General features: G+C 37.9%; 1 protein-coding gene across 1 annotated transcript; it reads right to left on the bottom strand.

Moving 5' to 3' along the window:
• Positions 1–11,254: 11,254 nt before the first annotated feature.
• Positions 11,255–11,814, bottom strand: LOC126101189 (uncharacterized). Its single transcript, XM_049911885.1, has 2 exons — positions 11,655–11,814; positions 11,255–11,610 (listed from the first exon to the last, which is right to left on the bottom strand). Exons 1-2 carry the CDS (start codon positions 11,812–11,814, stop codon positions 11,255–11,257), a joined length of 516 nt encoding a protein of 171 aa, XP_049767842.1.
• Between the last annotated feature and the right edge of the window lie 586 nt (positions 11,815–12,400).

The raw sequence follows: 12,400 nt of genomic DNA, 5'->3' as shown, positions 1-12,400 counted from the left end.
ACTTGAGGTGAATACCCAATTATGTTTTTTATGCTTGTTAACAATGCTGAATATGAACTGTTATTGTATACTGGGTGTCTTTCTAAGAGCCATCAGGCATATCTTCTCTGGTGTCTTGTCAGATATTTGCAATTTCCTTTTTTGCATTGTGTAACTGAAGTCATCCCAAGCAATTACTGCTCATCACATCTTTCATGTGATACCCAGTGTCTATTGAAAGCATTAGTTTGTTTCCTGTTACAAACAAAATTATTTTTAAATTGGAAATTTACTTGCCTGTTCAATAAAGCACTTCCAAATTAGTCTAGTCAGTAAAACAGTCAGCGAGGGCCAGGGCAGTGCTGCCACTGCTGGATACTGGTTATTCTTTGAGTTTTACTGTCCCTGCTCATACATATCAATAAAACAGATACTGCACTAGACTAACTTGGGCTCTATCAAATGAGCATGTAAAATTCCACTTTAAAATTCATTTCATTTGTAATGGGAAACAAACAGACACTTTCTGTCAACAATGGACATTGCAAGAAAAATATGATGAGCATTGTGACTCTTTGCCTTTACAAATGCCTGCTTGTGTCTGTGTATGTGCGGTTGGATATGGGTGTGTGTGCGAGTGTATACCTGTCCTTTTTTCCCCCTAAGGTAAGTCTTTCCGCTCCCGGGATTGGAATGACTCCTTACCCTCTCCCTTAAAACCCACATCCTTTCATCTTTCCCTCTCCTTCCCTCTTTCCTGACGAAGCAACCATTGGTTGCGAAAGCTAGAATGTTGTGTGTATGTTTGTGTTTGTTTGTGTGTCTATCAACCTGCCAGCGCTTTCGTTTGGTAAGTCACATCATCTTTGTTTTTAGATATGTTAAATAATTTAGTTAGATGTGAATGTGTTGAGGTGAACTTCTTTAGCCAGAAATTTGCTATTTTATCTTTTCCAGGGGCTTTCCAATTGTGAGTAGAATTAATTGCTTGGGTGACTTCATGTTGCAAAATTATCATTTCAGGCATTTGTGGTATCATCTTGTATGTATCTGTTTCTGCTTGTATCCACCGTGCATGCCTGTTATGTTGTACCGGGTTTGACCATATGTTGCTCCAGAAGTGTCCCATGTCTGTTATGTTTGGTGGATTGTCTATTTTAATGTGTGTGTTATCTAGGTAAAATTTCTTTTAGTTTGTGTTGAATGTTTGGTTTTGTTTCCTTCTATTTTCACTTTTTTTGTATCTTCTAAGGCGTTTGGCCAATGCTTGTAATTTCTGCTTCTTTTCATCTAATTGCTGTATAGCTTCTTGTTGTGAGATTTTACCTAACCTTTTTCGTTTTTTTTCTGACATTTCATTTCCTATAAATTGTGTTAGCTGTCCGATATCTTTTCTCAGTTTTTCTATTCTGATCTGTAGCCTGTGTTGCCATGCTGGTTTTGTGGGTTTCTTCTGTGTGTTGGTTGGTTCTGATCTCTGCCTAGTGTGTATATTTAGTGTAGTGAGTGCTCCTATATAAACCAGTAGTTGTAACTCTTCCATAGTTGTGTTTTCATTTATTTTGTTGTGTATGATTGTGTTGATAGTTTTATTGTTGTTTCGACTTGTGGGTTATTTGGCGGTCTATGCAAGAATGGTCTAATGTTTGTATTTGTGTCTTTGTATTCTATATATGTCAGCTGAAATTTTTCTTCTATATCTAACATGTGTGTTACTTCGAGTTCTATTTGTGCTTGTTCTGGTGGCTGTCTTAAGATTTCGTTTTCCTCTGATTGTTTAATTGATGCGTGTTGCCCAAACTCTTTGCCTCTACAAATGTCTGCTTGTGTCTGTGTATGTGCGGATGGATATCTGTGTGTGTGTGAGTGTATACCCGTCCTTTTTTCCCCCTAAGGTAAGTCTTTCCGCTCCTGGGATTGGAATGACTCCTTACCCTCTCCCTTAAAACCCACATCCTTTTGTCTTTCCCTCTCCTTCCCTCTTTCCTGACGAAGCAGCCATTGGTTGCGAAAGCTAGAATTTTGTGTGTATGTTTGTGTTTGTTTGTGTGTCTATCGACCTGCCAGCGCTTTTGTTTGGTAAGTCTCATCATCTTTGTTTTTAGATATATTTTTCCCACGTGGAATGTTTCCCTCTATTATATTCAAAGCACATTTTGTCATTTATTTACTTTTCAAAGCTTTATACTTTTAGATTATTTGCTCTTACTTTACATAAAACTTACTTCATTTCTCAATACACATTAAATCCTTCAAAGTAAAAGTGAAATAACAAGTACAAGGTGTTTTGCATATGTATAAAATTCATCACAGCTGATAACATTTCTTCTTTCCCTTAAGTATAATTATAAAGTACTGATTCTGGCAGTTTAATATTTCTCAGTAGAAATATTAAATCTGAGCCCCTTGTTTATCCTTACAAAATAAATCATGACAAAATAAATCCTTAGTGAATCCCAATGTGAAGATTTTTCATTATAGTTCCCAAAGGTTCAGAATGTGATATTCTAATAAATATAAGTTCATACAATTATTTACAGAAGCATAGGGAAAATTAGCATATTCACAATGCTTTTCATGCTACAAGGCCTTTCTGAAAACTTACTTTACTAATTATATTGTTCCTTTGAGCTAAAAATTAACCAAGATAACAGTACAGAATGGTATGTGATAAAAAATTGCGTAAAAGCATGTCACTTAATAATAAAATATAAGTAATCTTATGAGTAGCATAAACTAAATTTTGATTAATAACTTTAAAGACAACCACAGCCTTCCTCATTCAGTCATACTCTTGGTAATCATTTGCGTATTACTTCTTTTATACACTTTACTTGAATTTGTGTTAATGACAGTTTGAGTGATAAATAAGATTGTCAGTCTATAGCAGTTCACATTACATAGTATTAATCAGCTTGTAAGTGAAGTAATTATGGAGCCACCATAATGTATCACATTACGTAACACTCACCACCCCATAGTGTACAGACAAAATCTGTTGTGGAGGTGACCTGTGTCAAGGATGGTAGATTGGGGGGGGGGGGGGGGCACCAGAAGTGAGGAAGTTTTAAATTTAACAGAGGAATAAAATTAACTTTTGTATATATTCTGAAGGGCTGGACTGAAGGGATGTCCACCAGTTTGAGTCGTAGCTAAATGCAGGAATAGGAAGCGAAGAGAAAGGGGTTCCATGTTTGAACTAACCTGTAGCCAGTCGTAGAGAGTAGAGACAGATGCATATGAAATAAGGCCATGTGCTCTGTCTGAAACCTAAAAACCAAGAATGTGACTTCACTGTCATCTGCTCCTCAGGATAAGGCCAGCAGCAACCACATGACTACTTTCTTACACTACTCTGTTGGTTAGCTGGTGGTATGGGTAAGTTAGTACATTCAGCAGAGGACTAAAAGCGTATCCTGTCAGGAGCTTTTACTGGAATGAACTGCTTCTGTCCTGAAGGACAGGCTGGCTTGACACATAGGCCCTGCAAGAACTTATGATGGAAACCTATGCCTGTAACTTGGTTGCAGCTACATGCCTGAAAGAAAATTTTAAATTCTAAATAAAATATCATTCAATTACTCCTGTTCATCCAGATTGGCTAGGTGCCCTGCACAGTCCTTCCTTATTCTGCAAGGCCCACATTAGTAGGGGATTGTTCCTTGTGGGGGACTCTGTGGGAGAGACCTGTTACATTTATTTGTTTCTAGTGTTATAAAGAGAGAGTTATTGCTAAGAGCCACAAAAATTTAGTTAATCATGACATTTGCCTGCTTTATTTCTTTGTCGATGGTCCTTGGTGTCGACGTACTGTGTTGTGATACTGGCTGAAAAATGTGGGGTGAAAGTTCAACACTGGCCACTATAAATGACAGCTGCGCAGTTGCATTTCATAGTTCTTTACTTTCACTGTTCACAACACAAGGCCCCCCCCCCCCCATGCCCCCCAATACACACAGTTAACAGTTAACATGACCAGTTCACTGTTGGAAAATTGTTACAGTTCAGTATTGGTTAACTTTCGATAAGCCTCAGTAATAGTTTGCAGGCATACATTAGCATACTACTACAACACTTTGGTGTTGAATATCTATGAGCAGTAAAATACTAACCACACAGTTCTTGCAGAATAATACAGTACGTATTGAACAGACACTGTCATTATTTTAACACTCGGCCTAATTGTTTTACACCTATTTCACAGTTAAGTTGATGCATTGTTGGTTTCTCATCTGAAAATTGGCCATGGACTGACTGATTCGAGCCCAAGATCGAGCCTTTTTATATTATCACAATAATAGATACTGAAACTATACATTGTTTGATGTTTAATTTACAGAAATTACAATTAGAACATAACTCATTAAATTAATTGTATACATCAAAAACTGGTTCTTTTTAACAGTTTCTTCTGCCACAAGGGTTAAGCTAAATTATTTGTTTAAATGATGAAATTAACAGATATAGTGGTACAAACAATACATTTGACGAAACTGATAATTGCTTTGGAATTAATTAAGAGGTGCCTTTGCTAACATGTTTTCGATTAGAGCCAAATAAATACTTTAAGAATACTATTTGCTGTTGTTCCAAATGTGTATAATTAGCACACAATAGAATTTAAGTTACAAAACAATTACTGATTTCACCCTATAACAAAAGTATTAACCAGGAATAGTCAAAATAAATTAGAAAATCAACTACACACATAAAACTAAGCACAAAATTAGATTTGGTGGTACATTCCTTAAGACTGAGGGCCAACCTTTCTCTTTTATGAAAATGTAGATCATACTCACTTATGTTAATAGTAATCAGTCAAAAATAAAAAAAATTAATTTTAAGGAGGCAGATGGAAAAACAAAATAGGAAGTAAAAAGATCCCAAATTGTTTTGTCACAATCTCAGTTATCGGAATATATCATGGTACAACTCCAAAAATTCAAATAACAACAAAATTTCACTGATGTCTCAGAATTTTTGCAATATACAGCCGGCCGAAGTGGCCGTGCGGTTAAAGGCGCTGCAGTCAGGAACCGCAAGGCCGCTACGGTCGCAGGTTCGAATCCTGCCTCGGGCATGGATGTTTGTGATGTCCTTAGGTTAGTTAGGTTTAACTAGTTCTAAGTTCTAGGGGACTAATGACCTCAGCAGTTGAGTCCCATAGTGCTCAGTGCCATTTGTCATTTGCAATATACATAAATCTTCTTGGATTCGGTCATGTCAAAATACAAAAATTTTAACCTTCTGCAGAAATATTGTGTACATTAAGAAAGATATCTTCTATCAAAGAGATCAGGAAAGTTTCTCACTAAACAGATAAAACATGTAGATAATTTTTTTATTAAATTGTGAAGTTAATGCCAATGGTTGCATTCCATGAGAAACTGTAGTCAGTGAACACCCTATGAGGCAACAGTATATTATAAGGACAACTGTTTAAGCACAAACATTAAGTCCTATATGAAGTTAATGTGCCTTTTTAATTTAAAAAAAGAAAGTGTCCTTTAGCACAATATTTGAATAGCTAGGGTCAAAGAGATAATGAGTTACAGACATCTCTCTCTCTCTCTCTCTCTCTCTCTCTCTCTCTCTCTCATATGTGGCGTTCCTACTGCTATCACCCATACCATATATCTATTGCCATCAATGTCTGACTTCCCACCATGCTTCCTTGTCTTCTTCTGTTTCTCTTTTTCTCATGACCTCCGATTCCCCATCTAACCAGGAAACCTTCACTCTTCCTCTCTCTTTCTTTCTTGAGGTTGATACATCAAGATCTTCTTTAGTCATCTGCCATTCGTATTGTATGTCCATACTAAGTGAACTGCCATTCTTCCATTCCATCTATGATGTATTTCTCACATGGTCTTGCGAAGATATTCTATATGATCTTCTGAGATAGTCCATTTCTAAAAATCTCAGTTTGTTTTTATTTTTCCACTAAGTTCCCAGCATTCACATCTGTAGGTCATAACTACAGTACTCCTACAGAGCATCTACTTTACTTTTCAACTAATCTTAGAAGAGCATAACACAGGGTTTAGCTTTTGGATTGCTGCTTTCCCATGGGCTACTGTTCCCTGTATTTCCCAATAACTTGTTCTGTCCTCTGGTAGAATGCCACCCAATATTTAATTTTTTACATGCCTCCATGTGCTAGCCATCTGCTATTAAATTTCCTACATTTTCTCTACTGTATGGGTATTCATACCTTCAATAATTTACTTTCAATCTCAATGTATCATACTCTTCTACTAATTTTCTTAGCATAAAGCAGATATCATCTTCCTTGCTGGCTACCATTACCTGATCATCTGTGAAGAACAAGTTGTGCAAACATTAATCGTTTCCTATGAAATTCCTACTCCACAGGTCTAAAACTCTCTGGATGCACATTTTAAATAATGTAGAAGATAATCAGCATTCCTGTTTAAATGCTTTTGTAATTCTGAAAGGCTGTGATAAAATTTTATCCCCACTTTTATCACACACTCCGGAAACTTGTGTTGCTTGCATGTACTTCTAACATATGTCTTTTGAAGCTCACTCCCCCTCAGGACTTCAAACAATTTCTTCAGCAGCACTGTGTCATACACCTTCTTGAGATCTATGGACACTAAGTGGCATCTCAGATTCCTTTCCAGTGTCTTTGCCATTAGTTGTCTTAAAGTTAAGAGTTGTCATTATGATATCTTCCCTTCCAGAATCCACTTTGCTCTTCAGCATCCATCAACATCTCCTCCATCCTGTCTTTTAGCACTCTACTGTGCAGCCTACCAATAAAGTTTGTAACCTGATTCCATGATAATTTACACAAACCTTCTTACTATCTTGCTTATAAATTGGACTTAGATATGCCAAATTTTATTCCTTGGTCACTTCTCTCTCTAACAAATGAAGTCTGTTCAGAATTTCAGAACATTCGTAATTTCATGCCAATGGTGTTTTTGAGTGAAATGTGGTTGGAATCCCTCCACACACCTGTGTTCAGTGTATAAATGCCACAAATTTCATTGTTGTCTGTCTGTTAGTTATTGCTCAGTGCTGTATTGAGTAGAACATTGAGTGACACAGTTTACAAATTTCAAGATGGCAGAGTTAGAGGACCAAAGCATCTGCATTAAATTTTATGGGAAACTCAAGGAAACCTTTGCAGAGACATACCAAATGTTGCAGGAAACCAATGGTGATGAGTGTTCAAGCCATACTCAGTTTTATGAATAATTCACACGGTTTAAAAATGGGAGATGAAAGTTAAAGATGACCCTTGTTCAGGACAGCCTTCAATGCTACAGATGACACTCCTGTCATTAATGGTAATGAAATTGTGGATGCCAATCGAAGACTGACTGTCCAAGGGATTGTACAAGAATTTAATGTTTCACTTGGAACACATCACGAAATTGTAACACAGCACGTTGGAATGCATCACATTGCCACCAAGTTTGTCCCATGGCTTATGAGTCAAGGCCAGAAAGACCTTCGACCTTCATCTCACAATCTGTGAAAAGATTTTGGATCATGTAAATGAAACTGAGATGTTCCTTAAGAGAATCATAACTGGTGATGAGACGTGGGTCTACAGTTATGATGTTGAGATCAAGGTTCAGTCTTCACAATGGGTCGGGAAAGGTCATCAGGTCAGGTCAAATTTCAAAGCCAGCCTGATAGTTTTCTTTGACTGTGAAGGATAGTTCACCATGAATTTGTGCCACAGGTCAAACTGTTAATCGGTAGTACTATCAGGATGTGTTGTGATGCCTGTGAGAAAATGTGAGAAGGAAACAGCCTGAAATGTAGTGAGACAATTCATGGCTCTTGCATCACAATAATGCGCTCACACATATATCCCTGTTGGTGGATGACTGTTGCATAAAAAACAAAATCATTGTGGTGCCTCATCCACCGTACTCTCCAGACCTGGCTCCTGTGGCCTTTTTTTATTTCTGAAGTTGAAAACCTCATTGAAAGGATGAAGATTTGCAATAATAAATGAGATAAAAGAAAATGCGGAGACTGCAACTTCTCGCGACTCAGCAAGAGGCATACAAAGACTGCTTCCGGAAGTGGAAATGGCACTGGTAGTGTATTAGCAATTGTGGAGGAGAGTGTTTTGAAGGAGACCATAAGTAAAAGGTAAATGTAGAAAAAATTTGTAGATAAAGTTCCGGAATTTTTTGAAGAGACTTCATACATGCGTTAAACAACTTGCTTGAATATTCCCATAACACATTCCATCCATACTTAACTAATTCTATTGGTAGTTTCTTGTTCCGGGATGGTTTCCATTTCTTCCACAGGTATTCCAGCTTCTGCTGTAGTTACTGGGTCTACATTTCCCACAGAACATTCATTCTCAAAATCCAGTTCTATGTCCTTATATCTGGTTCTCTCTTCCATGAATAGTATCTTGAAATTATTTCCTCATTCCCTAATGCCAATAACTGTCACATGTGTCTCTTCTTTCAAATCTCTTCTTAAACTCTTCATTTTTTCCAGGCCTCTGCTGCCTTTGTACCCCCATACATCTATCTATATTCTCACATCTCTTTACTCATAGCTCATTTTTCCTACTAATAATTTCTTTTTTAACCCCCTGTTTATTTCAACATACTTTTTTATATTCTCTGAGTCCCTTGCTCTCAGCCAACTGCTATACATTTTCTTCTTCGCTTTTATTTTTCCCCCTGGGTTCTCCATCCACCTCTTTGGGCTTTGGTTTCCTTCTTTGCTTTGTTGACCCAGTGCTTCATATGCTGCCTCATGAATGCAGCTTTTAATTTGTTGATATTTCTCTTCAGAATTTCCCTTTTAACAAAGCTTTGTAGTTTGCTAGCTAGTCTCAGTGTATCAAGGAAGTTCACACTGTCATCTTTGAGACTATTTATATTACATTTAACAGCATCCAGAATTTTAATAGGAGCACTATCTGCCAGAGGTATCCTGTTCCCCATGGAGAAAAGGCAACCTTTGCTCCAAGCAGGAAGTGTTTGGAGCAATAGTGCAGACCTCTGTATCACTTATGTCACTCACCCTATGTCCAGAATTTGTCTTTTGTATGATGTAATCTACGATTATTCTCAAATCTCTTGGAATGACTCTGCCACATGTATTCATGTATTCACTGATGGGGTAAGAAACATCAAAAATTTTCAAATCCAATGTCGTACATGCACACTGAGGGACAAAACTCATGGAATATCACCTAGCATCCTGTCAGACTTCATGTTTCCCAGTGTAGTGTAGCAACTCAATGTGGCGTGGACTCAACAAGTCATTGGAAGTCCCCTGTAGAAATATTGAGCCATGTTACAGCTGTTCATAATTGCGAATGTGTTGCCAGTGCAGGATTTTGTGCACTAACTGACCTCTCAATTCATCATCATCATCATCAGGATTTCCTTCCAGCGAGCTGGGGAGGATCTTGGTGAATGATATGCCTCCATTGGTTTCTGTCCTGGTATAGCTTTTCCCTCTCCACTTCATCCCATGTTACTCCCCTCCTCTTGAGATCTTCCTTAACCTAGTCTGTCCATCTCTTTCTATGCCACCCAATTGGTCTTCTTCCTGGTACCTCCGTCTCCAAATACTGGCGTGGAGTTTGAGTCGGATGCATTTGCTTCACATGACTGAACCACTTCCATCTCAAAGCACTCATCCTCTCCTCTGTAGTCAATGTCACTTGCAGGTCTCTCCTTACATAATCATTCCTGACTCTGTCTCTCCTAGTTTTTTGTAGAGCTGAACTAAGGAACTTCATTTCACATGCTTGTATTTGACTCTTCTCTCTTATTTATGACACAGGTATCTAGACTATACATCATGATTGGCAGGAGATAAGTTTTATACATGGTCTGTTTGGCTCTTAGAGGGACTTCCTTGTCCCAGATTAGATTTCGTACTTGCTGGAAGAAGCTAGATCCTTTTGTTATTCTGTTTAAGACTTCTAGTTTGGAACTTCCATCACGTGATATGATGCTACACAGATAATTGAAGCTTTTCACACATTCAGCCTTCTCCCCCTCCAGTATGATGTTACAAGGTGTGGGTGTCCTGCTCATTATCATTGCCACTGTCTTGTACCTACTCACAGTTAACTCGATTTTTTTAAATTTTGTGTTCCAATGATCTAGTCTCCTCTGAACCTCCATATCTATCTCTCCCCAGATGGTGATGTCATCAGCAGAAACAAAAGCACTGAGATCATTTTCTTCTTCCTTGATTTCTTTCATGATCGTGTCCATAAGTGTAATGAAGAGTAAAGGGGAGAGCGAACTGCCTTGCAGAACACCTCTCTTTGTCTGAAACCATTTTGATCTTCCACCTCCTACTTGTACACTGCTCTCACAACCACCGTACAGCATCTGAACTTTTTTAACTAATGAATCAGGAACATTATGTTTTCTCGAGCATTCCCATATTTTATCCCTTGGTACACTGTCATATGCTTTTTCCAAATCCACAAATCCCCCAATACTTCTTCATTAACTGACAGAGGGAGAAAATGAGATCTATTGTTCTCCTATTACTTCTGAACCCATGCTGCTGTTCCTCTAATTGGTTTTCTAGAATTTTCCACAGTCTTTTCTCTATGACCTTTTCCATTATCTTAAGGCAGTGTGATAACAGTGTGATTCCTCAGTAGTTGGTGCATTTCTTTCTGCTGCTTTTCTTGAACAGTGGCATTATACTTGCTTTTTTCCATTCATCCAGCACTTTGTTTTCTTTCCATATCACCCCTATCATCTCGTGTAACCATTGTATTCCATGGAGTCCTGCGGCTTTAATCATATCCGCCGTCAGCTCATCGACTCCAGCCTCCTTCCCACTTTTCATCTGTTTCAGGGAATTCTCAGTTTCTAACCAAGAGATTGGATCCTGCTTTTCCTCTAATTCAATGACTTCTGTGTCACTTTCTTGTGCACCTTCCCCATTCAGTAAGATTTCAAAATAATTTTTCATCTCTTCTCTGATATATTCCATGTCCCTGATAATATCCCCGTCCTCTGTTTCAATCACTTTTATGTCTTCTCTATCAGATCTTTTACTTTTCAATAACCCATATAGCAGTTTTTGGTTCCCTTTGCTATCCTGCTCTAGTTTCTGGGTGAATATTTCCCAACTCTTCTCCTTTTCTTCTTTCACAATTCTCTTTGCTTGGAGTTTCTTTTGTCGGTATTCCTTCTCCAGTGTTGTCACTTTGTGTTCATCTTTTGGTACCAGCCCCTGGTCCTGATTTCTTTTTCCAAACTCCATGTTTTTCTTTGCAATATTATATTTTTTTAATTGCATCTTTTGCCCTATTGTTCCACCAACTGGTTTCTTTGTCTTTCACTTTACCCTTTATTATGTCACATATCTGCACAGCACTGTTAACTATTGATATTTTAAATAGGTTCCACTCTTCCTCTACACTACCCCTTTCAGTTTTTGTGCTACTCGATTTTGAAAAACTTTTCTTATTTTCTTCTTCTTTCAATTTCCACTCCTTAATTTCTGGCATTCTTTGAACAGCATGCAAACTTTTCATCTTATAATTTAGATCAGCTACTAGTAACCTGTAGTCACTATGCAAGTATTCACTTGGTACGACTTTAGTGTCCCTTAATTTTCCTCCAATTAATTTGTCTGTTAATATATAGCTATAACTGTCTTAGATTTGCCATCTCAGCCATATCTAGTAATCTGATGGCTAGCTTGTTTCTTGAAGAATGTATTCTTCACTGTAAGATGATTCCTTATGCACAGATTTAGAATTTCTTCGCCCTTAACATTTCTTTTTCCGTATCCAAAAGGGCCCATCACCACCTCATAGCCATCCAATCTGAGCATTTGGATCCCCAATTATCATAATGTTATCTTCTCTTACCTGGTCTTCCAGTTCTTCAAGGAATTTCATTTTCTCTTCCTCGCTGCACCCTAGCTGGTGTGTACACTTGGAGTATAGTAAAATTATTCTTTCCCAATTTCAAGCTTGCTCTAATTATCCTTTCACTTACAAAGCTCACATCTGTAACTGGGTCAATGGCTTTGTGAAACACAAACCCCACTCCATTTTTCGCCTCTTTATTGTGACCCTGCCAGTATAATTTGTACCCACCTCTCAGCAATTTGGAGTTTTTTCCCTTCCTCTTGATTGTGTCCCATAAATGTTTGATGGGATTCATGTTGGGCAACCTGGTCGCTAAACCATTTGCTCGAAATGTCCAGAATATTCTTCAAACCAATCGCAAACAGTTGTGGCCCAGTGACATGGTACATTGTCATCCATAAAAATTCCATCATTGTTTGGGAACATGAATGGCTGCAAATGATCTCCATATAGCCAAACATAACTATTTCCAGTGAATGATCAGTACAGTTGGACCACAAGACCCAGTCCATTTCATGTAAACACAGTCCATACCATTTTGGAGCC

This window comes from Schistocerca cancellata, chromosome 9 (genome assembly GCF_023864275.1).
Source record: "Schistocerca cancellata isolate TAMUIC-IGC-003103 chromosome 9, iqSchCanc2.1, whole genome shotgun sequence".
In the NCBI taxonomy this organism is placed as follows: domain Eukaryota; kingdom Metazoa; phylum Arthropoda; class Insecta; order Orthoptera; family Acrididae; genus Schistocerca; species Schistocerca cancellata.
The sequence above is the reverse complement of the archived record's forward strand: the minus strand, read 5'-3'. Positions and strand labels throughout refer to the sequence as shown.

Coding starts and splice junctions, on each gene's coding strand:
- LOC126101189 (XM_049911885.1), bottom strand. CDS start 11,814: ATGCTCAGATTGGATGGCTATGAGGTGGTGATGGGCCCTTTTGGATAC. Junction 11,611..11,654: donor CCATCAGATTACTAGATATG/GCTGAGATGGCA, acceptor ATATATTAACAG/ACAAATTAATTGGAGGAAAA.